At 39.7% G+C, this 27,999-nt stretch overlaps 2 protein-coding genes and 1 pseudogene across 6 annotated transcripts; 2 read left to right on the top strand and 1 right to left on the bottom strand.

Moving 5' to 3' along the window:
* The first annotated feature begins 286 nt into the window (after nt 1-286).
* arhgap1 (Rho GTPase activating protein 1) lies at nt 287-22,405 on the top strand. The gene is made up of 13 exons (XM_053616457.1): nt 287-475; nt 9,884-10,050; nt 14,600-14,692; nt 14,805-14,892; nt 16,012-16,143; nt 16,356-16,442; nt 16,565-16,663; nt 16,768-16,878; nt 18,115-18,191; nt 18,543-18,620; nt 18,799-18,927; nt 19,085-19,188; nt 19,694-22,405. The coding sequence occupies exons 2-13, from the start codon at nt 9,915-9,917 to the stop codon at nt 19,862-19,864; spliced, it is 1,305 nt and encodes a 434-aa protein (XP_053472432.1). The 5' UTR covers nt 287-475; nt 9,884-9,914; the 3' UTR covers nt 19,865-22,405.
* LOC128602573 (semaphorin-4E-like) lies at nt 2,425-6,338 on the top strand (annotated as a pseudogene).
* si:dkey-23n7.10 (SPRY domain-containing SOCS box protein 3) lies at nt 20,883-27,810 on the bottom strand. Of its 5 annotated transcripts, XM_053616462.1 has the most exons (6): nt 27,671-27,808; nt 26,633-26,734; nt 25,772-25,941; nt 25,364-25,501; nt 25,051-25,241; nt 20,883-22,916 (listed from the first exon to the last, which is right to left on the bottom strand). In XM_053616462.1, the coding sequence occupies exons 3-6, from the start codon at nt 25,926-25,928 to the stop codon at nt 22,686-22,688; spliced, it is 717 nt and encodes a 238-aa protein (XP_053472437.1). In that variant the 5' UTR covers nt 25,929-25,941; nt 26,633-26,734; nt 27,671-27,808; the 3' UTR covers nt 20,883-22,685. The 5 variants fall into 5 exon arrangements, with proteins under 5 accessions (XP_053472437.1, XP_053472436.1, XP_053472434.1 ...); XM_053616461.1 differs by lacking the exon at nt 26,633-26,734 and having other exon boundaries at nt 27,671-27,810; XM_053616459.1 differs by lacking the exon at nt 27,671-27,808 and having other exon boundaries at nt 25,364-25,495; nt 25,772-25,914; nt 26,633-26,952.
* Nucleotides 27,811-27,999: the final 189 nt, after the last annotated feature.

A 27,999-nucleotide genomic window follows, 5' to 3' on the forward strand; every position in this document is an offset into this window, starting at 1 on the left:
GTTTTATTCTGAGCTTGTTACTGTGTGTGTTCTCCCTGTTCGGTAAGGGTTCTCCGGTTTCCTCCCACCTCCCAAAAATACAATACAGGTGGACTGTCTAGACTAAATTACCTCTAGCTATTATTATTATTATGACGCAGCATTCTGCTCCATTCATTCTATTTGTTTTTCTATAGAGAATAAAATACACACAAGCAAATAAATGTTTGCACAACCAATTTGTGAAGTCAAGCTGAGTCACTGAGGTGTACAGTAGAGTAATGATATTCATGCTTTACTTAAATGCAGATCATCTGTTAACTCCAATCCAAACTATAATACGTTGGTGGGTGTTATTTATTTATAAAAACAAAACAACAACACAGTCGTCTGTCGAAATTCGGGCTTTTATGGTGGAGTACATGTTGGCAGGCTCTAACCGGAAGTGCTGGATGAATAGCTGAATAGGCACAGCTGTGAAATCTCCGACCATCAGGTAAAGCTTTCATTCCAGGTTTTATTATTATTTATTATTAGGCTTTCTGTGCAGTATTTATTCACTGCCCTCAAACTGTTGTTTGCATTTAGAGGAAAACTGCTGCTGGTAGTTTAACATGTATCCAGCCAGTTAAACCGAAACATGTTGCTAGCTAACGCAAACCTGTTTAGCCTGATTCACTGTCTCTGTCACTGCGAATGATGACAAACAGTTCAAGTGGTTAAAGTCGTATGTGTACTTAATGTCTTGTTTTAGTGTAGGGTCGAGTTAAGAGTAACAGAATTGTAAACAATATATGGACAGTGTGTGGTGTTTTCCTTGCGGGACAGATGCCAGAAAAATGTGACTCAGTCATAATAAACACACGCAGCAGTTACTGCTAGTCTTCTGCTGCTTTGTTTCTGGAGCTCGAGAAGTCTCGGGTTCGGGCTGTTATTCCTTTAATAACACAATACACATGTTATTTGTGTGCTAAAGACTGAGCACTGTGTGTTCAGTGAGTAAATTTAACACACACAAACGAACACACACACAGAGTACAGTGGTGCAGTTTCTTCATTAATTCCTCTGTTTGCTGCAATAACCGCTTCAGTTTTGCAATAACTACAGGTAGGTGGAAATGTTGAAGAAAATATGAAGTGTATGAATATCCGACATGTTTATATATACTGTGTGTGTGTGTGTGTGTGTGTGTGTGTGTGTATATATACCGTGCTGTGAAAAAGTATTTCCCCCACCCTGATGTCTTCTGTTTTTTGTGTATATCTCCTACTAAATAGTTTTAAATCTTGCAACGAAATACAACATAAAACAAAGGCAACCTGAGTAATCACACAATACAGTTATTTATTTAGTTTGTTGAAGCAAAAAAAAAAAAGTTCTCCAACACCTCTCACCCATGTGAAAAACTAATTGCCCAACTTAAACTTAAAATCTGTTTATACCAAATTTAGGAGCAATGACTGCAACCAAACGCTTCCGATAACTGGAGTCTTTCACCTACTTCTAGGACTAGGACTTACTCCTGTGCTTTGGATCACTCTGCACGTTTACATGGACAACAATAATCTGATATTAAGATGATACTCCAGTTAAGAAACTAGCATGTAAACAGCGATTATTGAATACCTTAATCCGATTAAAGTCACACTCGAAGTAAACACAAATCGAATTAAGACATGTGGAGTATTCCTGTTTTAGTCGCATTATCGACGTGTGTTACAGACATGTACACACCTTAATCACACTATTAACGTCGTGAGGGAGTTTTCACCGCATTTTGCAACAGGACACGTACACACACGGCAGTGCTCAAGCGTTTGACGGCAAACAAGAGAGCATGGCTGTGTCCCAAACCGCGTTCTCACCTACTATATAGTAGGTGAAATACATTTATTTCTATGTACTATATAGTAGGTAAGTACGCGGTTTAGGACGCAGCCCACGGCTTCAAGCAGTCGTCTGTTTGCACGTATAGCACGACAAATAATTAACTGCACTTGAAGCTTTCGTAAAATTAAAAATGAAACACCCAAAACTGTATACGGTGCCATAACGAAGACCAACTGTATGTTGATGCGTGAAATTCTGGGGGGAGCGTCGGACGGCGTGGCGAGGGGACGTAATGACGTGTGCAGTTAATCAAGCTATGTTCTATAACATGTAAAACAGGAACATGAAAGGAGTATTATGAAAGCAGCTCAACTCACAATATTGTCTTACTCAGAATAAGGGCAATAATTAGATTATTGCTGTCTGTGTAAACGTAGTCATTGTCTCACTGCATAATCCAGTTGCACTTGAGTTTCAACTAATGGACTGAAGACCGGACATTCTCCTTTAGGATTTTCTGGTAGAGAGCAGAATTCATGTTTCCCTCAATTATTGCAAGTTGCCCAAGTCCTGAAGCAGCAAAGCATCCCCACACCATCACACTTCCACCACCACGCTTGACTGTAGGTATGATGATCTTTTTGCAGAATTTGGTGTTTGGTTTACACCAGATGTAACGGGACCTCTGTCTTCGAAACAGTTCCACTTTCGACTCATCAGTCCACAGAACATTCTCCCAAAAGGTTTGAGGATCATCGAGATGTTTCGGCAAAATACAGACGAGTTTTAATGTTCTTCTGGGTTAGCAGTGGTTTTCACCTCGCCACTCCTCCATGGATGGCATTTTTCCCCAGTGTCTTTCTGAGTCATGAACAGTGACCTTTATTGATGCAATGTAGCCTGTAGGTCCTTTGATGGTGTCGTTGGGTCTTTTGTGACTTCGTGGATGAGTCGTTGCTGTGCTCTTGGAGGAATGTTGGTAAGTCAGCCACTTCTGAGAAGGTTCACTACTGTGCGGACTTTTTCCATTTGGAGACATCATCTCTCACTGTGGTTCTTTGGAGTCCCAGAGCCTCTAAAATAGCTTTGTAACCCTTCCCAGACTGATGTATTTTAATCACCTTCATCCTCCTCATTTCTGGAATTTCTTTAGATTTTGCCACAGTGCGTTACTGGGTAAGACCTTTTAACCAAATTCATGCTGTTGAAAAAGTTCTATTTAAGTGTTGATTTGATTGAACAGGGTTTGCAGTAATCAGGCCTGATTGCGTCTAGTCCAGCTGAACAACATTATAAATGCAGTTTAATAGATTTGGGGAATTAGTAACTATGAGGGCAAAACATTTTCACACAGGCCCAGTTGTTATTGGATAATTTTTTTGCTTCAATAAATAAAATTATCATTCAAAAACTGTATTGTGTGTTTACTCAGGCCGCCTTTTCGTTTCATTTCTGAAACAGTTTAGTATGATATATACACACAAACAGAAGAAATCAAGAAAAGGCAAATACTTTTTCACAGCACTGTATATAACCTGCTTTTTGGGGTAATATTGCTTGAATGGTCATTTTTGAAGTGTGTGTGTGTGTGTGTGTGTGTGTGTGTGTGTGTGTGTGTGTGTGTGTATATGTACATACATACATACATACATACATAAATGACCAGTCGAGCAATATTACCCTAAACAGCAGGCTTGTCCTAAAGGTTCATAATTCAGACACAATATCAAAACTAAGTAGTATTAAACTTTTGAAAAATAATTATTGGGATTTTATAGTGGCTTGTTGTCCAGAAAAGTTGAAAGACTCGCGCAGCCCAGCCAGGAGAAGCTTCAAATTGTTCTGGAAATTAAACAACCCTCGCAGACTCGTCCTCTGAAGATGGCTTCACATGGTTCCTGGTTCTTTGAAGAGGCATCCTACATGAATTAAACCAAGCTATATATCTCGTTGTTGACTGTAAAAGAGAAGTAACATAGTGAGGCTGAGGTTGTGAAGTGCTGACAATTCCAGTGTTTTACAGCGTGACCATTTGAGAGACTAAGAGTGGCCTTGTGCTGTAACAGAGACTTGAAGAGCTATGGACATGTTCCTCCTCATCCTGTTTTTTTTTGGGACAGCCGTATTGACTTCTGGCCAGGTTCTGCCTTTGTACAGCACACCACGCAAAACAGTTACTCTGAACAGTAACAGAGGACATGTTTTGTGAGAGGAGGGAGTGTGGAACTACTCCGCCATGCTCCTGAGGGAGGACATTGGTGTGCTCATCCTGGGAGCTTGAGAGACCATCTTTGCCTTGGACCTCACTAACATCACGCACAAGAAGGCAATGGTAAAGTGGGACGTGACTCCAGACAACCAGAAGATATGTTCACACAAAGGGAAAAATTTGGAGACTGAGTGTCAGAACTATATCCGGATCCTTCATAAAATGCTAGACGGCAGGATGTATGTGTGTGGTACCTATGCTTTCAGTCCAACTTGTGATTATATGTCTTATACAGAGGGTAACCTGACTCTGGAAAGTAAACAGCATGAAGGGAAGGGAAAGTGTCCATTTGATCCTTTCCAGAGATACACCTCTGAATTTGTTGATTGAGAGCTGTACTCTGCTACATCTATGAATTTCCTGGTCTCTGAACCAGTTATGATGCAAAGCTCTAATGACACTATATGAACTGATTTCAACCCTTCCTGGCTCAGTGAACCCAAATTCATTGGCATGAAGTACGTGGCTGAAGGAAAGGAAAACCCAGAGGGGAATGATGACAAGATTTACCTCTTCTTTAGTGAAACAGCTATGGAGTACGACTCCTACAATAAGCTGGACGTGTCAAGGGTGGCCCGCGTCTGTAAGGGGGATATGGGAGGACAGCGGACACTGCAAAAGAAATGGACATCGTTCCTAAAGGCTCATCTGGACTGTCCTGTCCTTCAAACCAGACTTCCTTACATCATACAGGTTGTGTTCCTCTTCTGCCCAGGCAGCTGGACAGCCTGTGTGTTCTACGGAGTCTTCACTCCTCAGATGGACATGTCGCAGTACTCTGCAGTGTGCACCTACAGTATACAGATCATCAGGGAAGTGTTCTCTGAAGGCAAGTTCAAAATGCTGTACAATGACAAATCTGTTTCAAAATGGGTGACGTACAACAGAGACGTGCCTGACCCTCGTCCCGGAGCTTGTATTAACAATGATGCAAGGCAGAAAATGATTTCCACGTCCTTGGACCTGCCTGATAAAACCCTTCAGTTTGTGAGAGAAAAGCCACTGATGGATGAAGCAGTGAAACCATCTTTTCAGCAACCCCTACTCGTGAAGAAAGGAGCTGCGTTTACACGTATCGTGGTGGCCAGCACTACTCCCTGGATGGGAGCAGCCATCAGGTTATGTTTATAGGCACAGCAAGCGGTTCAGTTCTGAAAGCAGTCAACTATGACGGAGAGATGGTGATAATAGAAGAGGTGCAGCTCTTTAAGCATTCAGAGCCAGTGAAGATACTGCACCTCTCCAACACCATGGGTCAGCTATATGCAGGCTCAGACGAGGCAGCGGTGCAGATGTCACTTAGCGCATGCGGCCATTACATTTCCTGTATAGACTGTGTGCTGGCCAGAGACCCCTACTGCGGCTGGAACCTCAACACTAGCAGCTGCATTGCTGTAAACAGCATTGACCCAGATACACACAGTAAAGTGGTTCAGAGTCTGAGAGATGGACATGCTACACATCGTCCTGCAGTCGAGAGCACCAAGACCATTAAAACCTTCTACCCGGGTAACGTGGTCAGGCTGCCGTGCCAGCCGGGATCAAACCTCGCCCAAGTGCACTGGCGTGTAAATGATCACCCAGTTGAAAACTCCCAACATGTACCACATTCATCACAACAGCCTGTTCATCCTCACTGCCTCGGACAGCGATGCCGGCCACTACACCTGCACCTCTGTTGAGTCCTCCAATGGCAAAGACTACGTCATTCAAACTGTTACGTATGAGCTAAGACTGGGGAACTACATGGGGCATCCTTCAGTCCTGCCACCGCTGCAGGAACAGCTGAACACTCTCTTGATCCTCAGGGCTATGGTCATCATCCTATCACTGTTATTAGTGGCACTTTTGATATGGAACTTCTACAAAGGGCATTGTCCTGTCCTGAGATGCTTCAATAAAGCTGTGGAAAGACCACAGCCTATGTCTGGCTTTCAGGAGCCACTGCAAATAGTAGAGGGAAATAAAGCAGCATCAGTAGGATGCAGCAGTAACAGTAATAATAATCATAACAGAACAACTGAATTCCCCAGTACTGGAAGCCAGCATAATGGAGACAACATTGTTTAATGAGGACCCTGTGCACATCTTTGAGAACATTGGAGCTTGGAGAACATTTACGCCTCCCTTATTACTCATTTTGTGCAATGTCGGCCTCCCCCCCTTTCTAACGTTATGTGATGAATTTATTTGTTTTTTGATTAAATGAAGCTGTGAATGTATGATTTGTCATTTCTTCTGTGTACAGAACCATGATTCTCAGTGTATGTGACAAATAAAAAAAATCGGGGGGGGGGGGGGAATAATTATTGGGATTTTATTTATTTATTTAAATCTATTGTTATTTATTTTTTAAGTCTGTGGTTACCAAACTTTGTGCAGTTAGGGGCACTTCTAACTGTAAAAACAATTCCCACACACCCTCAGTGCAGATTTTTTTTTAAACAAACTAGTGAAAAATTAGACGCATCCCATCCATCATTCATTTGTCTTAAACCACTTTATCCAGGTCAAGTTCGCTCGCACTGCTGTAGGGAACTGTTGGTGCTCAAACTTTACAAGAGGCAGATATGAATTTCTGGTGGGACTGTGTTTGTCAGCACCATGTCAGTTGTGCCTTCATCAGTGGATGGACATCTGCATCTCGGTCGGTCCACAACACTTCCAGTCTGTTTGAATTTGTCAGTAAATTTGGAAACAGCGTCATGTGTGATGTGTTCTCCGTGTTTCCTGTTAATGTCCATCGCAACCTTGCAACAGCTATCTGATCCAGCCATTAGAATGATTTCAATACGGTCTTCTTTTGTCAAAGACATTCTTAAAGATTATATTATGAATATTATATAAATAAATTGCTGTTATAATACAAATCAGAAAAAATAAATATAATGTAATCTAAGTATATACAATTTTGGAAGACTTAAAATGTGTTAATTTCCCCTATGTGTGGAGACTTTTGGGACACCTTGTAGTGTTATCTTATTTAAATAAAGACTTGTAAGTGTAAAAGGTTTATGATTTGAATTGTTTGCCATATTGTAATTTTGGAAAGTATTACTATTTTTATCCATCTCCCTCACTGTAAAGCGTGTCTGTCGAGTCTCCAGTGACATGTCTAAAATCTCAAGCGGATGCGCTTCTCTGTAAGATCTGAAACCAAACGTTCGAGAGGGCTTGTGGCCAGGTCATGCTTTCACAAGCAGTGGCACTTTTAGCATTTTATCGTTCGAAAATACGCGGGGCTTCAGGGCCGTTCTTGGATCATCACAAAATTTGGGTGAACTCCACATTTGCCATAAAAACAGCCTTGGACTTTGTACTTTCCAGTTTCTCCAGGAAAAAAAAGCGAGACCGGTGAGGGCATGACTGTTTATAGCTGCTATAACATAATGTTGTCTCATGGGCATTCCACAACGTTAAATATAACTATAAACAGTCTGTACAGGAGTTTTTTCGTGACTGTTGCGGCCATAAATGCTGGAGTGTGCTGCGACTTTTTATCAAAATTTGCGATGCAACTTGTGGAGTTTTTTTGTGCTTTAGTTTTTTGCATGGAAAATTACTTCAACTGCACAAAATTTCGCAGTGATGTTTCGTGGTAAATGAGACCTTTTAGCTGTATTCCTGTTCGACCCAGGTGAATCGAAGAGGGCTTTGGCTGAATTCACGTTGTAATGCTGTCACGTGACCTGTCTTGGCCCAAATCTGCAGAAAATTTTGCGGCGTTTGCTTGGTTTTGTGTTCATTCCTGTGCTCGAAAAATCGCAAATTCCTGGAGGGACTGATAAAGATTAAAAAGAATGATGTTGCTTATTCATAAATGTATAACTGTAATTATTGTAAATTGCTGTGGTGTAAGTGGAATAAAGCATTTCAGGATGTGCTGATGGAGGTAAATAATCAATGTAGGGGTTGCAGCAGGTCACTTCTGATTATTTTCCTGTAAACGCATGCCTTATGCCTCGTGCTGTATTCTTTACATATTAGATACCAACAAGTACGCAGTTGGTATGTGAACATCAAAGACCTGGAAATGTTGTGTGAAGTGGTTTGTGTACAAGTTCACAAAGCTTGATCTAAGCTATTTGGTCTTTCGCATTCTAGCAGTGTTTGTGTCCTGTGAAGCACCAATTATAGATCTGTGCTCGTGTTCACACTGCTCCAGTTCTTCAGTAATGACGAGACATGAAGTGTTGATGTGTGAAGATGCTGTTTATGCCTCAGCAACCATCATGCTGTCCCCAACCCCCCCCCCCCCACACACACACACACGCACGTACAACACCCACATCCTGCTCACGATATATAAAAAGAAGCCAAATGTCACAGCCGATCAGTATCTGATTCTAGCAAGTGCTTGCAGCTAGACACACACGCACACACTTTCTTCAGCTTTGGAATGGGTTAATGCTCTTTTGTCTTTTGTAGTATGTGTTGTTTTTCTAAAATAATCATCTTATTCTGAATTCACAGACGTCACATCAAATCTGTGATGTTTAAAAAGCTCACAGTTATCCGTGTGGTTTCTGCCCTGCAGCCCTCCTTTAACCCAATGACGAAAAACTCAGCAAAAATTTTACCACTTGTCACCCCGTGTATAGAGCAGCTTGATTTCCTGTGTGCGTGTGTACATGTGTGTGTGTGCACGCACATGTGAGAAAGAAGTGGGCTATGAACAGCAACATTATTAGTTTGTGGATTTGAAGAAGCTTAATAAAGGCTCCATTCACCAGTGGGTGAGTGAAGAGCCAGCTGCTCACCACCTGCACTACTGTTCCTGTGTGCGCGTTTCTGATAAAATATGTTCGTGTATAGGATTAGAAAATGTCAAATCCAAACTGATAGTTTTTCATATTAGTTTTGGCATTTAATCAAATTCAAATTTTTGTCGATGTTAACCAAAATTCAGAACTTTTTGCATCTCTATCACCATCTTTGTTTGAAATGCAACATTGCAAGTTACTTGCTGAGTTATATTTTTTCTGTGTGGTCGTGCTTCCATGCTGCTCCTCTGTGCGGATGAATCTGATGCTGTGAGGTTGGGTTGTAATTTAGCTCCAATACTTGACAGCGGAGGTGGTGGTGGATACGTTTTTTTCTTTTATTTTTTTATTTTTTTATTTTTTTAAGAGTAGAGGCGACTTGGTTTTGACAACAGCTGATTCCCCAGATGCCAACGATGATTGCGTTTAGAGCTATCCAGATTAAAGCAGCCGTCTAGATGACAAGTTTCAATTCTGAGCAAAAACACTCCACCATCCTCAGCACCCACACACGTGATATAGTAGTGGGTGCACTCTTCTTCTTTCTGTTTACACACGCAAAGGCGGATGATGTCAAACTGAAATTTGATGTGAAATCCGACCCAACAGCTCAAATTATGAATCATTATTATAAGCTTATCGTTGCGAATCGGGGTAAGGAGACCGTTTTGAACACTGATTTTTTTTTATTATTAATACTTGCTCAAAAATTTATTTTTGTTCATTTATTTATTTTTTACCAAAAAAAAAGTTCCATACGGCAGCTTTAAATCATTCAATCATAAGTAGGGTTGGACGATATATCGATATAATATATATCGATATCGTGATAAATGTAGATATATCATGATAAATGTAGATAAATGCAGTGCAATTTTCTGAGATATTGTTGGTATGGTGATGTATTTTTTTTAATGTTTTAATAATTACAAATTTATGCTGTTGATTTTTACATAATTATAAAAAAAGCACCTTAATCTTTTGTCTTTTTAGGCATTAAAGAAAAGTATCGTCAAAGTCAATTTTTGTGTGTTTTGGCAGGTCTCTGTGTGTGGTATTATAGAGGACAGTCATGTCCTCAGACCTGCTGGTGGATCTGCACGATGAGCTGGGGGGGGACGATTCTCCCAGTGCGGCTCTCGACCAGCTCAAACTGGTGCCAGAAAAGCAGTGGCCACAGGATGACCCAGTCAGCATCAGCAAGTCTGGTGAGTGTTCGCACTGCTTTAAACAATTGATCGTGTTTTTAAAAATTTTTTTTTTATGGCTGTCATGTTTTCATGCATTATGGACCTGCAGCAGATCACAGCAGTGTAACGGTTAGCATTACGTGCAACTCCGACCCTAAATCAGAAGATTCTGTTTTGCTGTGTGTTGTATGTTTAGTTGTAGGCCTGCACGTGCTGAAGTTGAGAGCTAAGTTCAGTGTTCTTGTCATTTAAACTAGAGGAAAATGTTTTGCCTCACATCACTCTGTTCCCTAGTGGGTGTTCGTATCTTTAGTTTACTGGCGGTTAGTAATGCCGGGATAGTGCCATATCCGTACAAGACCATAAGCAACACCACCCATGCGACAGCAGATCAGATGACTCCCAGATATAGAAATGTCTGTGGATAAAATGTATCTATGCGCTAAGTCTACTCATGACCGGATTATTCGAAAACAATATTTTGCATTGGTTACCACCTACAGTGGAAATAAAAGAAGTCTACACACATGTTAAACTGGCAGGTTTTTGTGAAGTAAAAGAATGACATTTAAAATAATAATAATAAGATAAAATGACGTCGGATCTTTTCCCATCTTTACGGTGAAATTGCAAAGTATACAAATAAATTGAAAAACACTTTTTTTATGGGAAAAAGAAAAATATAAAACTTACAATAACCTGGTTGCATAAGTGTGCACACCCCTAAACTAATACTTTGTTGAAGCACCTTTTGATTTTACTAGACCACTCAGTCTTTTTGGGTAAGGGTCTGTCAGCGTGGCACATCTAGGTTTGGCAATATTTTTTATTTAAAACATTGCAAAAACACTCTACATCAGGACAATATCAGATTGTCCTGATCATCTGGTGTGCACAGCCTGCTTCAGGTCACCTCACAGATTTTTAGTTGGATTCAGGTCTAGACTCTGGCTAGGTCATTCAGAAACATTGACCTTCTTTTGGTTAAGCCATTTGTCGATTTGGACGTATGCTTTGGGTCATTGTCGTGCTGAAAGGTGAAATTCCTTTTCCTCTTCAGCTTACTATCAGACACCTGAAGGTTTTGCATTCAAATCAACTGGTATTTGTAGCTATTCATGATTTCCTCCACCTTGATAAAAGCCCCAGTTCTGGCTGAAGAAAAGCAGCCCTAAAGCACGATGCTGCCACCACCATGCGTCACCGTCGGTATAGTGTTCTCTCAATTATGTGGTTTTTTGCACCAAACCTACCTTTTAGAAATATGGAGTTGTTATATCTTTTGGAATTGGTCTCATCAGACCAGAAAGGGCTTCCATCTAGCCACCCTACCCCCGTAGCCCAGACATGTGAAGAACATGAGAGATTGTTGTCACATGCAGAGAGTAATCAATACTCGTCTGATATTCCTGCAGCTCCATTAATGTTGCTGTAGGTCTCTTGGTAGCCTCTCTGGTAAGTTTTTCTCTTGTGGACGTCCTGTTCTTGGTAATGTCACTATGGTGCTCCATTTTCTACACTTGTTGACGACGGCCTTCACGGTGTTCCGTGGTACATCTAATGTTTTGGAAACTCTTTCATACCCTTCTCCTGATCGATATCTTTCAACAAGTGAGATCCTGTACATGCTTTTTCAGCTTTTTGCAGACCATGGCTTCAGCAGTCAGAGATGATGTGTAGAAAATCCTACACTCTGTTTGCTGATCTTTATTTGCATTTAATCCGAATAATTCCCTTGTAGCTGTATGGTAATTACATGTGAACATGAGATTGAATGGCATTGGTTCATTCTGAGCACAGCCTCATCCCCAGTTATAAAAGGGTGTGCACATTTACACAACCAGGTTGTTGGAAGTTTTTTTATTTTTCCTACTTTAAAAAAAAAGTTTCTGATTTTGTATTTCGATTAATTTTATACATTGTAACTTCACAATGAAGCTGGGAAATATTTCTGACATGATTTCTCTTGGATTCTTCTTTTTTTTTTTCCCTTTTCAATCACAAAAACGTTTTAACTGGGGTGTGTAGACTTTTTATGTTCGTTGTATTTGACGGACTTGTTTGATGTCTCCAAATATAACTGTGAAAACAGCTTAGCAAGTATCATGAACTAGCTGCAAGTATGAACAAACGTGCGGAAACAAAAAAAAAAAAAAAACCCAAATAATTACGGTTGGTTCACATAATTTGAATACTTGAGTATTCACTTGTTATGTTGGCATTTGTTTCTCTGTTAAGTTTCGTGCTTACTATCCCATTAATGCACCATGGTTTCTCCATCTTATGTGTTGCACTCTGTGTTTGGATTTGAGCCGTTTGGATTCACCAAAACACAGATTAAAAAGTTTAAAAGCAGAATGGAAGACTGGTATAAAGTTGGGTGACTGAATCCATAGCACAAGGTTAACACCTACAAATCCCCTGTTCAGCTTACTTATTTTACTTGTTACTTTTGCACATTTAGTGAAACAGGTATTCTCACACTATAAGCCATTAGTTCCCTAAAAGAAACCTGGCTAATGTTGATGTTCATTTTTTTTTTTTTATTGCACCGTCACACAATTGACTTATTTGTTTAGATTCATATGCTTGTGTTACTTTCTCTTTCTCTGTGCAAGGCTGATTTCAGGTAATCTGTGCTATCACCGGTAGACGTTAATTAAGGCATTTCTGCCACCTACTGGGTGTGTTTTTAATGAACATGCTTAAAATTCTGATTAATTATCAAGCATAAATGTGATATTTATTATTATGTCATTAGAAAACACCAACAAATATTTGAAGTATGTACAACTTTGTTCAGGCCAGCTGTACTGTGTAATATTTTGCATCACTCTCAATTTGCGTCGCTAGCGTCCCATTACAGCTAGCAAATGGAAAAAAGGTGAAGTTTGACAAATAATGACGATAAGAAAAGAAAACTCGCATTGAACTTAAATGACCTCTGGCCCCTTCTTTTGGGTTGCATCATTGCCAGTGTGGGCACAGGTTGAGGGTTTGCTTCAGCAGTGCCAGGGGGAAATAAGCACTTATCCACTGTATTCCTGAATCAGCTCATGTAGGAGAAACGAAAAGAATAGATTTGTCTCCATGACCCTTGGGCTTTTTATTATCATGCAGCCCCATCATCTGTGGTTGCTCAGAATTTGCTTTTCATGTCATTTAGACTTTTCCTCAGAAGCGTCGTGTCTAAATGCACGTGAATGTGTTTACTGGCAGCACATTTGTTTGCATGAGTTAAACATTCTCACACATTCCTTTATTCATCAACTACTGGAGGCAGTGGGAAGGTAAGACAATATGGTAACCTGCAAAAATTCCATGTGGATTTCTTTAAAAGCACTTTTTTACTGTTTTACTGTATTAAAAAAAAAACACCAAAAAATGAAACATCCCTTTTTCAGGAAACATTATTTTAAAGATAATTTTGTAAAATCCAAATAAGGTTTACAGATCTTTATTGGAAAGGGTTTAAACAATGTTTTTCATGCTTGTTCAATGAACCATTAACAATTATTGCACATGCACCTGTGGAACAGTTTACAGGCGGTAGGCAATTAAGGTCACAGTTACAATAACTTAACTAAAGAGACCTTTCTACTGACTGTGAAAAACACCAGAAGAAAAATGCCTAGGGTTCCTGCTCACCTGCGTGAACATGCCATAGGCCTGCTGCAGGGAGGCATGAGGACTACAGATGTGGCCAGAGCAATAAAATGCAATGTCTGTAATGTAAGACGCCTAAGACAGTGCTGCAGGGAGGCAGGAAGGACAGCTGATCGTCCTCGCCATGGAAAATTGCGTGTAAACATGTGTCCCCCAAGACGTGATCGAGTTCTTGTAAATGCCTTGGTGGAAGAGTGGAGTAACATCTCACAGCAAGAACTGACCAATCTGGTGCAGTCCATGAGGATGAGATGCACTGTAGTACTTAAAGCGGATCCTGACGGTTACTTTTAATATTGACCCCCCTTTGTTCAGGGACTTATTATTCCATTTCTGTTCATCAAATGTCTGTGAACCTTGTTCAGTTTATGTCGAATGCAGTTGTGGAATCTTTTTATGTTAATACAAATATTTACACATGTTAAGAAATTTGCTGGAAATAAAAGCAGTTCATTGTGAGAGGACGTTTCTTTTTTTTTTTTTTTTTTTTTTTTTTTGCTGTCTGTATCAGCATCTGTATCAGCAATTACAACAGAGAATAATTTCAGCATTTCCTGTACTTAGAAGAAAAAAAACAGGAAACATGTTAACTGAAAACAACTTCAGGCAATAAAGAGTTTTATAAACAGTTTTATGATTTCTTTAGTTCCCAACTATATAATTTGAACATGGAATAAAACTGCATAAGGTCTAAGAACTTTATCATTAACAGTGTAATTTAACCATTAATTGATATAATTCAACCACCCTTATACTTTAGAGATGTGTGTGCTTTGAGTTAAACAGTTAAAAAATGCCTTCATGGTACATTGCACAGGATGTGTCTCTGTGTTGAGTGTTTTCATGTGGTTGTATTTTTGCACAAATTAACTTTAATATTATAACCCTTTCTGCTGGGTAGCTACAGTTATTAAGAGTCTCACTGAAGGCTCTCACCTGGCATGGGATGATCCCTTCTATGATATCGCAAGGCATCAAATAGTGGAAGTGGCAGGTGAGCCATCAATTATATATGTATTACTGTATGCTAAATAAACAGGAATCATTAACTGAACTTTCCTCACCTCCCCGTCTCTCTCTCTCTCTCTCAACCGTATTCTGTGCAGGTGATGATAACTTCGGCCGAAAAGTGATCGTGTTCAGCGCATGTCGCATGCCCCCACAGCATCAGCTAAACCACCACATGTTACTGATGTAAGCGTCTAATTTACACTGTTCAGTGTTATTGAAGTGAATGACTAATGTGGGTAAATTTCTAGTTCTGTTTTGTTCTGAACATTTTTTAACTGTGTGGAAATAGGACTTCCTCTCTTCCTCTAAAGTGCTTGCTGGAGTGCACTTGCACTGTAGAACACTTTCCTTTAAAGAGGAACAAACTCCAGACTATTTATAGTTTTACACACACATATAGCACACTCTGGACAAGCTTACTAAAGCGTTTTTTTGCCCAGTAGGCTGGTTAATGAGTTTATGATTTGTCCACCCCTGTTTATACACAGAATGTAGAGAGATGTATTAATTATTTGATAACGTTTTCTGTTACATGTATGCTACATTTATTTTTCTGAAAGTAACACAAGAGTGAGGTGGAATGCAGTCATTTATACTACAACACTGGTAAAATCGTCAACTCATCAGGTGTTGATTCACTGCCTATAACAGCACGGCTCTGCCAGTACTGCCGACTGCAAGGCGAATCAGTGCATCGATTTGTCGACATGTTCTATAAGGAGACATTTTTAAAAATGTTTTTGGAAGGATTCTCGGGTGTAAGCACTTTGTAACAGTACGTTTTATGCCACGTGAGAGTCTTCAGTATGGAGGACTTTGTGCTATCTGGGTTCTCGGGAACATGACGAGCTGTATTTGCGTGTGAAGTGAGAGAGGGAGGAAAAAAGAGAGGCTGGTGAGGAAGCAGCTGTTTATAGCTGCTATAATCAAAGTGATAACAGAAACTAACTTGTTTTGCTGACATCCCACAACATAAAATGTAGCTCTAAACCATTAAAAGCATGGTGCCGTTTTTCAATTCATTATAAAATCTAATTGTTTGCGAAGTACTGTGGTATAAGAGAATAAAACACTTCAGGATGTGCTGTTCCAGGAATATAATGCTTCACAGCACGCCGCATGACCCCAACCCGTCATTGATTATTTTCCTATAACAGCACACCCCATCGTGTTTTGCTCCCTATGTAGCTGTCATGAGCTCAACAGTGGCTTCCTGAGAACCAAGCTCACAATCTTCTGATCATTAACACAGAACATTAACTGCTGAGATATCACTGCCTGATATGACCTCTGGTATTGCAGGTACCTAAAACAGACCCTGGATAAGTATGTGGAGAGTGATTACACACTGATCTACTTCCACCATGGCATGACCAGTGAGAACAAGTTGTCCCTCAGCTGGCTACGAGATGCCTACCGCGAGTTTGAAAGAAAGTAGGTCACCATCAGATCGCACTGACTGAACCTCTATGTAGTGAGTTTTAATGTGTTCTATAGGAAAGAGGAACCTCAAGTGATGATGTACACATTATATATATATATATGCGCATACATATTTACAGCATTGTGTGAACTCTGGATATATATACATATTATGGATATAATACAGAACATCTGGTGCAGTGAATTCTGTTTGTCTTTATCAGGTATAAGAAGAACATTAAGGCATTTTACATTGTCCATCCCACCTTGTTTATCAGAACTGTCCTCATCTTCTTCAAACCACTGATCAGGTCAAGACGAAATACACTCCACATACATTGTAAATACACAAATGTAACATGTAAAGGCTTGCTGTATGCATATTCCCTCGGTCTTACAGGTATATGTGTGTGTTTGTGTGTGTGGTCCACAGCTTCAAATTTGGCCGTAAAGTCCACTATGTGAACTACCTGAGTGAACTGGAGGAGATAGTGAAGTGTGATCAGCTGGTTATTCCCAGTCGAGTCAGAGCGTAAGACTCTACACACCATACACATTCACTGTGGCATAACCATACATGCACACCCTGCTTAATGGATCGTACATGACGGTTACCTTATCTTTGTCTGGATACAGGTATGATGATAAAATCCGTATGAACCTGAAGCCATCTGTGGTACCTGGCCCAATTTCACCGGCTCACAGCCCTCCTCTCCCGTTCCAGCAGTTTGGGGTTTCACTCTCAGCGTGAGTGACTTTGTGAACTTGATTATATATACTCAATACATACCTGTGTACTGTAAAAACATACACCAATCAGCCATAACATTAAACCAAAACAGCTCTGACCCATCGAGGCGTGGACTCCACACGACCTCTGAAGGTGTGCTGTGGTATCTGGCACCACGACATTAGCAGTCCTGTAAGTTGCGAGGTGGGACCTCCATGGATCGGACTTGTTTGTCCACATGACATGGATGCTTGATTGGATTGAGATCTTGGGAATTTGGAGACCAAGTCAATACCTTGAACGCTTTGTGATGTTCCTCAAACCATTCCTGAACCATTTTTGCAGTGTGGCTGGGCGCATTATCCTGCTGAAAGAGGCCACTGCCATTAGTACATACTGTTGCCATGAAGGGATGTACTTGGTCTGCAACAATGTTTAGGTAGGTGTTGCATGTCAAAGTAACAGCCGCATGAATGCCAGGACCCAAGTTTTCCCAGCAGAACTCTCTGACCTGTGGCTACGCAGCCCCATACGCCGGAAGCTGTGATGCACCGTGTGTTCTGACACCTTTCTGTCAGAGCCAGCGTTAAAGTTTTCAGCAATTTGGGCTACAGTAGTTCTTCTGTGGGATCAGACCAGACAGGCTAGCCTTCACTCCTCACATGCATCAGTGAACCGTGAGTGCCCATGACCCTGATTCAAGTTTGCCGGTTGTCCTTCCTTGGACCACTTTTGGTAGGTACTAACCGCTGCATACCGGGAACACCCCACAAGACCTGCTGTTTTGGAGATGCTCTGACCCAGTTGTCCAGCCATCACAAATTGGCCCTTGTCAAATATCCTTACTCTTGGCCATTTTTACTGCTTCTAACCCATCAACTTCAAGAACTGACTGTTCACTTTCAGCCTAATTTCTCCCAGCCCTTGACGAGATGCCACTGTAACGAGATAATCAGTGGTGTTGACTTCACCTGTTAGTGGTTTTAATGTTATGGCTGTTATATTACTATCGTTGACTCTTATCATGGCAGTGTAATTGAGATCATGAGATTTTCTGTGTTTAAGAGATCAAGAGATTTTGTGTAATGAAGGATCATTCATGCTTCGACTGCAACAATGTAATCTAGAAGAACTATAATGATCATTAATTGATCACTAATAGTTCATCTTCTAGTGTATATTGTTGTGTAGAAGCAGCTTCATGGGTTATGGTCTAAATGTACCGAGGTTGGGTGATTTGTGTTTGTGTTTAGGTTGAGAGACAGGGGTGCGGACTCGGACGGAATACCACTGGTGATGCGAGACACCATCACTTTCCTGCAGGAAAAGGGTGTGCAAAATCTTCTGCAATAATATGTTTACATTCTGAGATTAGTTTGCAGAAATTCTGTTATTTAGAAATAAATATTTTTCTGTGAATGTGATCATGGGCTGCTCTTCCACATATAGACACATAAGACTAAGTTTATAGAGATAATAGATCATTCTACTGGTGTTTCCCAACAAACAGTCTAAGACTAGGCTTAATCCATGCTTAGGAGCCCATCCCTATGATTTGTAAAGAGAAGTGTATGGTTTTGTAATACTGTAAGACTACAGTCACAATTAGGTACAGGTTTGCAAATGTCATCAAGCTTGGTAGTTGTGTATTTATTCAGCGTTTCTCTGTGCCATCTCTCAGGTCTGCAAACAGAGGGAATATTCCGGCGCTCTGCTAATGTGAATCTGGTGAAGAGCATCCAACTCAAATACAACTCAGGTACAGTCATAAAACTGTTGAGCATCTGCTCTTTAAACCTTCCTCTTTTGAAAACAGTGCAGTAACTGGGCACAGGCGTTTCTTTTACCGTTTTATTCATCTCTAGTATTTGCTTTAAAGGGATGTGCTATAATGTAAATATAGATTTTTAGGGTGTGTGTGTGGCTACATGGTTTAGGTGAGCAGGTGAATTTCTTTGAGATTGACGACGTGCACTTAGCCGCAGTAATCTTGAAGACGTTCCTCAGAGAGCTTCCAGAACCTCTGCTCACATACAACCTCTATGATGAAGTTGTCACCTTTCACAGTGAGTGTACACACTATTTACAAAAACACTGAGAACTCCCAGACTGAGGACAAACACTTGGGATGATGGGATATTTTCTGTATGTATACACATTGTCTATCTCTTAACAAAAGCATGATTTGTGTGTGTGTCTGTGTGTGGTGGTTTTTTTTGGCAGGGGTGGACAGTGCATCTCAAGCTGTTACAATCCAAAACATGCTGATGTCACTTCCTGAGGAGAACTATGCATCATTGCGCTTCCTCGTCCAGTTTCTCGCTCAGGTCAGTAAAACAGCAAGAGCATTCCCTTATACATTCTCTTTTATTTCAGTCCCACTCATATTCTCACAAATATATTTTTCTGGATAATCATCCCAACCTGCACGGATTTCAGTGAAAAAAAACAAATTCTCATGACTTTACACTAAACATTTAGAAAAAATGTATGTGACCATGTTGCCCTGTGACTTCTAAAGCGTTGTTTTCAACACGAGCGAATATGAAAACACCACTCCAAAGATGTTAAGTAGTACAAAGAGGGTTTTTTTTAAAGCCATGAAAAGATGCAGTGTTTAATTGCTCCAGTGCAGTTTCATGCATGTTGAACTCTGTGGTGATCTCACTGCTGAGCTCAGCTTAGCATAAGTGTGTGTGTGTGTGTGCTGCATATATTATATAGAGATGTTCCTTGCACATTTGTGCAGCTTATTGTTCAATGTTTTTATTTACAGTTTCTAATTACACGTTCAAGATTACATTAGGACTTGTGGTGACGTTTATGTTGTAGGTGTCGGCTGAGAGCGAGATGAACAAGATGACCAACACAAACCTGGCTGTGGTGTTTGGCCCCAATCTGCTGTGGGGACAGGACGCCGCCATGACACTCAGTTCCATCGGACCAATCAACAACTTCACCCGCGCCCTGCTCGACCTGCACGAGGACGTTTTCAGCCAGTGAAAAACAGTGGCCCTGCCTCTGTATATAATCCACACCATTTGTGCTTTGCTTCTTTGTGTTGCCAAATTCATGAGTGTTGAATAAATGAGTGAGATTGTCAGGAAGGAAAATGAGTGAGATTGTCAGGAAGGAAAGTTGCAGGTACAGGATTTGAAGAGGCTGAGGGTGAGTTTTCCAGTATACTTATGTTGTTTTGTTTTTTTTTCCTTTTTGGGCATGACAATAATTCAGACAATCAGTATCAATTTGATTTTTCGGCTTATCCTATTGAGATCACGTTGTTATCATTATCATGGTACTAGTCAAGAAGAGAAATTTTACATAGTCTCTGCTCTCAGATCAGATCGGTCACATATGCATTGATGTATGTAGAGAAGGCTCCAAAAGTCTGAGTCCACCACTAAGAAATATCTCCTTTGTCAAAATGAGGAACCGTAGTGAGTCAATAAGAGGTGTTATTTATGAAGAGATGACACTATGCATTACCTTCTATATAAAAGGTGTCATAATTTGGAAAGGAAATAAGTAACGCAAACAGGATGTTCAGCTATATTTTGGTTTCATTCAAAGCACTTGTTTTTAAATCAGCAACAATTAGCAGAATCGGTTGTGGACTTTTGGACCCTAATGTGATTTGTAAAGATCAGGTTATTGTTATGGGGGGAGAATTATACAGTTCCTTATTATTAGATATATAATATATGCATCCACATAGCTTACTTTTTAGGGTTTTTTTAATCATTTGGGGATTATTTAAATAAATTTGACCTTTCTGTATAGATATTACTTTAAGGTCATTCAGAGTATAAGCTTTTCTGTGCAAGAGAGACGTCCTTTCCTGTATCGGCCATGATCACAGCTATGGACCAGTGTAAAGCACTAATACTCAAACTTGAAACACTTTTTTTTTTTTTTTTTTTTTTTTTTTTTTTTACGTTTAGAGGAGTTTCTCAGTTGTTCTTTATTTTTTATAACATTTCGTACTTGTATAATCTTTTCTACTCTTGGTGTCATTGTATTCTTTTTTTTTTTTTTCTTTTCTATAGTGGTCTGATGCTGACTGAAGAGGAGACTTAAGGTTTTTTAAAATAGTTATACTTCACATCTGCATATTATATTTCACACACATTCGCTATACATTTATAATATATAGTAGAGATAAACAGATTTCAGTCATGAGTGCTAATTTAGATTCAGTTCTAATTTGGGTTTTGTATTGAGTCGACAACAATCATAAGGACAGGGGGAGCTGATCCTGAATTGGTCAATACCTCTGCATCCAGAGCGTAGGCATCAATGTCCTGCATTCAGTCATGTTCCTCAGAGGCTCAGCTTATTGTTATTAACGCTGAGCACTTAGATTGGGGCTTAATGCTGAGATTTGTTACTGAAATGAATGAAAGTAGCACGGACCGAAGATTCAAGACCAGACGTCTGAGCTGTGTTGATCTTCTATTAAAACATTTGATATTTTCTGCCTCTACAGCAGCCGAGAAAGCAATTGGGTTTACTTCAGTGATGCTGTTCGGTTCTAACCCTTAAGTCTTCTTTTACCCAAAAAATGTAATGCTTTTTTTTTTACTTTGGGACTTGAAAGCTTGCCCTGAATAATCTTATATTAACTGTTTATTCAGTGTTCTATAAAAGAGAACAGAGCTGGAACACCCCGGACTCAATATTAAACGAGAACCTTTTCCATATTCCATATCATCCATATATTATCCTGTTTATTCACACTCTGGGGAAAAAAAATGATAGATGAAACTGTCCCCCATGTTTCCATGAACATCGCACTACTGCACTATCTGCCTGTGGGGTACAGGGTGCTTTCTGCTGAAAGGAGCTTCCATTATTCTGTATTTCATTTCCATCACAGGATCGAAAGGTGGCTAAATATTTGCACAGTGGGTTGCTTTTCCCCATCAAGTTTAAAATCCAGTCCCTATTCGCTGTGTAGTGCACCATTTTGTGAGTTTTGCAGCCTAGTGGAAAATATCCTGTGCATTCATGACACCCTACAATGAACTGCAATAGGCAGGTGTCCAGTACGCACAAAATAACCATAATGCACTTTGCTATTTATAGGGAACGGCACAGGATGAACAGGGTTTACTCGATCTCAGTGCGGTGTCATATGCCTCCATGTTGAAACGTAATTGTTTACTGTGTATGTAGGTCAACCTCCAGTTTGTGCCTGTGTACATTTTGGCATAACAGTGGTAAAAACGTTTAGTGAACCCCCCCAAATCCCAAGTGTTCGTGTGCCTTATTGAAGTTTTAGGCGTTAGATTGTGGTGTTCTAGATTTTAGCCATTTGAGTCTCCTTCCTCTGCTCAGATCTGTGAACTTTGTGCCTTTTTGTTGTAAATCTCATCCCAGTGCCATCCAGATCACCTGTGCTGTGGATATCTGTATTTCTACCTTCTAGGTGGAAAGCTGAAGGTTTTAGCTTCCATCTTCACTGTGTCATTCTTTTTAGATCTGTACTTTTGTAAATGTGGTAATAAATGGTATATAAGTAATAAAATGTATACAGTGGTATTTAGTGTTGTAGAGGGTTTTTGTGAATGTAGGTCATGTAGGTGTAATAGTATGCCCTGCAGTAGTACATGAACAAATACAGATAATTTAGCTCTTAAAATAAAATGCAGTTCAGTATTTGTAGCTTTAATATTGGGCTTGTTATCATCAGTACCTAAATGCATAATTGTAAGCTGTATTTAGAATTTTTTTTCGAAGTCATACAAACACTTCTTTAATAGCTTTACTCAGCTTCTTGAAGATGAAAACAAATCCCAGGTCATGTGTCTGTTATACTGCATTAGGTATGAGCATCACAGCATGTGTGTAATATGTCTGTGTTATAGTTGCATATTTGGCGACATAATGCAGTAGGTAAAGGTAGTTCATGTATGTGTCCAGGGCTGAGGCAGTGTGTGATGGTGTGTATGCAGAGTTCCTGTAGAGACGCGAGGCGAGATGATCTAATGACAAGCTGCAGCTCGGTCTCTGGGGTCGTGGAGCTCACCATCGGGTACAAAGCCCCACTAACCTGCACACAGAGCAGTGCTTTTTTAAATAATACACACACAGGAAGTACTACTAATGCAGAAAAACACAACTACGTTATATAACTAAGTTAAACAATGAGGTAAAACTAGCAAGTGTTTCTCAAGAATCAAATAAGGTAATAAATACACTATTAAATAAGAGAGATTACACTATATGGAATAATATGTTTAGAACTTCTAGAGATGTTTTGTTCAAAGATTCACTGATCAATACAGTGCTAAAACGTGCTAAATGCCTGAATTGCTGTCTCAGCAGTCTGTCATGAGGTTGTCATGTGCAAGAAAAAAAGCTTTTAGAAATGCTTACTACATGCGCTCAAGGAAACCAAACATGCTTACTTGGTTTTGATTTGGATTAGCAAAGCAATGTGGTTTCATGTGTTTTCCTGTTTGTTTGATACAACTGATGCCATTATATACATACACATAAGGCTCCAAATGAACCTTTTTAAATAATTAACAGCAGGGTCAATTGTGAGTTGTAAGGATCAGGATATTGGAGAAAAAAATACAAATTCTAATTATTAAAAAAAATCAGTTGGTGGTTGGAAGTATCAAAACACTGAAGTTAGTGATAATGGACGTGACTATTACATATGCTACCCCTGGCAAAAATGATGGAATCACCACACTTGGAGAATTTTTTTTTTTTTTTTTTTTTTACTTCTTAATAAATAAACAAATCACAAAACAATTTTTGCTTAATAGCTGAACATTTTGGCTTTGTAAAACACCTCAATCCAATTTCATGAAATAATTTTAATTGATAGAATATCTTTTTTCCAAATCAAGTAGAAGAAAAAAATTATGGAATCACCTTGTAATATTGCATTTCTAAAACAAATACCAGCACAAGTCTAAAAATGCAAATTAGTCTTCAGTTAAAATAGAGTGCTTACAGACCTTAACCTTGGACTTTTTGAAAGGAAACATGGCCCCAACAAGAGAGTTGTTTGAAGCAATGGAAATGATTATAAAACTCCTTCAAGAAGGAAATCTGACATGGAGTGTGGCAAGAGATATTGGTTGTTCCCTGTCAGATGTGTCTAAAATCTAGTGCAAGTATAAACAAAATGGGAAGGTTATAAAAGGAAAACCTGGGTCGGCCAAGGAAGACGGCAAAGCGTCAGGATAGAAAACAAACGCAATATGCCTTGAAAACAGAAAAAGCACATCAAAACAATGAAAAGCAAATGGACGGAAACAGGAGTCAGTGTTTGTCACAGAACTGTAAGAAATCAGCTGAATGAAATGGGATTTACATATAGAAAACCAAATGAAAACCAGCACTAACACCTAAACAGAGGAAATCAAGGTTACAGTGGGCTAAAGAGAAGCAGTCATGGAGTGTGGATGATTTGATGAAAGGGATATTCAGTGATGAATCATCGATCTGCACTGGTCAGAGAGATAATGCTGGAACTTTTGTCTGGCGCCGTTCTAATGAAACATAAATATGACTGGCTGAAGAAAACAATCAAATTTCCCCACTTATTTATGATATGGGGTTTCATGTCAGGTAAAGGAACAGGCGAGACCTCAACAGTCAATGCACAGGTGTACATTGAAATTTTGGACACTTTTGTTATTCCATCGATAGAAAAATGGTGATGATGAAGTCATTCTTCAGGATGATAATGCATCTCGCCACAGAGCAAAGAGTGTTAAAGCTTTTCTTCAGGAAAGGCAGATCAACTCAGTGAGATGATCTGTCAACCGCTATTCAAGAAAGTTTGAACCAGCTTGATGGAGAATATTGTTTTCCATTAGTAAAGTCCACGCCTCAAAGAAAAATAAGCCTGAGGAGGAGCAACAAAGTAGTGATTGTGATTTTTTTTTATTGATGATTCCATAATTTTTTCCCCCAACATTGAGTGATTCCATAATTTTTCCTCTACTTGATCTGGTAAAAAAAAATTGCCATTATTTAAAATAATTCATTTAATTTGTTTGAGGTAAGTTTTACGAAGCCAGAATGTTCAGCTATTAAACAAAAATTGTTTTGTGTCATATCTGTAATTTGTTTATTTGCTACAAAGTAAAAAAAAAAAGCTAGGTGAGCATCCTCTTAAGTGTGGTGATTCCATCATTTTTTGGTTGTACATATGACCTTACATGGTTCAGGTCAGAGAAGGCCAGGCCGAGGTTCTCTCCATTGCGGTAGAATGTTAATGTTCCTGCGCTGCAGTCCAGCAGAACTCCGATGACTGTGTTTATCTCGTAGAATGGTTCTGTGTATTTCTTACTCTTCCCGTTGTGCCAGAGAATGCCTTTATATGACAAACCCCAACCTTCAGCGTCCATACCTAATGACAAACAACACATATTCGGTCTTAATATGAACTTCCCCACTGTTCCCAGCAATGTGCATGCACACACACACACACACACACACACACAGTGCATGTCCCCTGACTGGAGTTCTCACCTATAAGGTTGATAAATTGCCGATCTGCTGCATGCAGAAGTGCATTCTGGGTACCAACTCCCACCATCACAGAGGTGCCATATGGAGGTTCCAGAAACTCGATCTCCCAGTAATGCTCACCATGAGTGAAACCTGTAACTAACACACACACACTTGCTTATAAAAGGGTTCCTAAGCGAGGAACAAATTTATTAAATAATTCTATGTCGATTCAAACTCAATGTGGCAATGAGTTCGATTACAACAGACAGGACGTATGGTCATTTAAATAAAAGCTAAATGATTTGAGGGATCAGTGACTTCCCCCCCTTGCCTCACTAGGACACTAAGGACATACTGTCTCTGGTGCAAGTTATGACTATTGTTTAATATTCTAACTTGCTCAGGTGTGGTGATGGAGCAGATTACCTTCATTTCCTCGAACAGCTGCAGTGCCTTCGCTCTCCAGCAGTGGGCTGATGTGGAAATAGACAGCCTGGCCACATTGAGACACACATGCATCGGGAGACTTCGAGACTGTGTCCCATTTCCAACTCTGACATATGTGACCTCTGGGGATGGGCATCGTTTACTAAAACCTGTTTATGCAAGTCCACCGTATATGACACAAATATGAGCACTGGAAGCTCAGGTTTAAATTCAACATAGTACTGTAAGAGCTTGATAAAAAATATTAACCAAGCGCATAAGGCCCTGCGTAACTAATACCGGATACTTTTCAGTTTGTTTTTCTCTGCTTCTGCTCTGAATTTTGTGGCTTTTAGAGAAATAAAAAAGGGGGTTAGGGAGGGGCATTGGACTGATTAACAGCTCTAACTTCCTACTTATTCTGGTAGGGAAACCCTCTTTTGGACTGTACATATTGTCCTAAGGCAAACACCTTTGACTGTAAATTATACGTATTTTTGGGCCCCCAACTTTTCAAATAGTAGGCTCAATATTTAAATGTGTACAATTATACCTTGACTGTTTAATGGAACCATTATGCTTTTTATTCTTGAACTTTCCTCTCACAAAACACATTACATCCAAGTTGACATTAATTATATACTAATTTGCTTTTGAGTTATTGAGGTTTGGATTAAACCCATTCAATCTAAGTGATCAGTTAAAGCACCTAATGACTATAAGAACCCAATACTAAATGTAATAAACTTTGATAATAGTGGGTTGTGATTTACACCACTGCAACAAAATACAATAAAAACAAATCACAGACCCTGAACGCAGTCTAAATGTTGTGAAAAAGGTCCAGTGCCTGCTACTTACGCTGGTCCTGTACTCAGTTCAGTATGGACAGATGAAGCTTCAAGTTCTTTGTGGAGTAAGAGAGTTACAGACATTCAGTGTGTCTGAACTGAGTTTCCAGGCCTTGAATGATTAAAGGTCAAAAAAACAACCCCGAGCTTGCATTTCTCATTTATCTACTCATGGTAGTGTGTGTTGTTTACATCATCTGTGTGTGTTGTTGACATCATTTATGTCATAAAATTGCACAGCCAGCTACAAAGGTTTGCACAACTTTACGATAAAATATTTACTTTACCGAAACGACATTTAGTCCTTAGGTGTCATGTTTCATCATCACAAGTAACAAATTTGTTACTATATCTATTAACACATTAATGAAAAATAAAAAGCAGGTGGATAGTGATAGTTCTAGATGTATGAAATATTCTGTAGAACACTGTTCTGTTTGCCCAACCTCTGGCTACCACTGGACTCTTTTGTTTCCTCTGAACAGCTTTTGAATTCTCAATTGTAAAAAATTCCTCTCCGCATTCTTCCTGACATCTGTTCTAACTCTGCCAGATTGCTTGCCTATTTTTGGACTGTTTTCCTAAGTATTGTACCTCTGCCAGATGCTGTACACTGCCTTCTGCAAATAAGGTCTGGAGACTAGGAGTGTCATGTGTGAGGGAAATTATTAATTTTTACTTTAACTTTTACTTCTAATTACTTTTTTAATTATTTTTGTAATAATTTTGTTTCTGTTCATGTTCATCTGAGGATAACACCTAAGAAGGCCATGTCATGTCACTGAGATCAGTGCAGAATGTTTATCTGCTTACAGAGACACAAACATGTTCTTCTGTTCAAGGTTCGTCTGCACATCTTCTAAGACCCTGAGACAAAGCCTGTTTGAACTGCCTCAAACCGCTTCTTATCGGTACACAGACTTATCTCATGCGCTTCGTTTCATATATAGTGTAGTGGTTCAGCACAAGTGCTTTAGAGCGCTCTCATTATTCTATCCTGCTTTATTCTATCCTGTATTAACCATCTTTCTGTAATAAACCTTTTTACCATCAGAGGACGAGTCTGTGAGTGTTGTCTAATTTCCATGACAATTTGGCATCCCTGGGTGGGCTGCGCGAGTCTTTCAGCGTTTCTGGACAACAAGCAAACCGGAGGATGCTTGTGGAAAAGTTTCACCCAAGTCCGTGTTGATACAGGCGGTTTGCCCTTTATTATGCAGAGCGAAAGACCGATGCAGCCTTACCACTTACTGGTAGGAATCATCAAGAATTTAGAATTAGAATTTTATGAAGTCATTGTGTATTGCTGTCTGTGTGGAAGGGAGTCAATGATATAAGAAATGCGCGTATTACATTGAGAGAAGTATTACATGGAGG

Source organism: Ictalurus furcatus, chromosome 27, assembly GCF_023375685.1.
Source record: "Ictalurus furcatus strain D&B chromosome 27, Billie_1.0, whole genome shotgun sequence".
NCBI classification, from domain to species: Eukaryota; Metazoa; Chordata; class Actinopteri; order Siluriformes; family Ictaluridae; genus Ictalurus; species Ictalurus furcatus.

Coding starts and splice junctions, on each gene's coding strand:
- arhgap1 (XM_053616457.1), top strand. CDS start 9,915: ATGTCCTCAGACCTGCTGGTGGATCTGCACGATGAGCTGGGGGGGGAC. Junction 14,693..14,804: donor TCAAATAGTGGAAGTGGCAG/GTGAGCCATCAA, acceptor TATTCTGTGCAG/GTGATGATAACTTCGGCCGA. Junction 16,879..18,114: donor TTTGGGGTTTCACTCTCAGC/GTGAGTGACTTT, acceptor GTTTGTGTTTAG/GTTGAGAGACAGGGGTGCGG.
- si:dkey-23n7.10 (XM_053616458.1), bottom strand. CDS start 26,706: ATGTCTGTAACTCTCTTACTCCACAAAGAACTTGAAGCTTCATCTGTC. Junction 25,915..26,632: donor GAACTGAGTACAGGACCAGC/GTAAGTAGCAGG, acceptor GCCCATCCCCAG/AGGTCACATATGTCAGAGTT. Junction 22,917..25,050: donor CCTTCTCTGACCTGAACCAT/GTAAGGTCATAT, acceptor CTCTGTGTGCAG/GTTAGTGGGGCTTTGTACCC.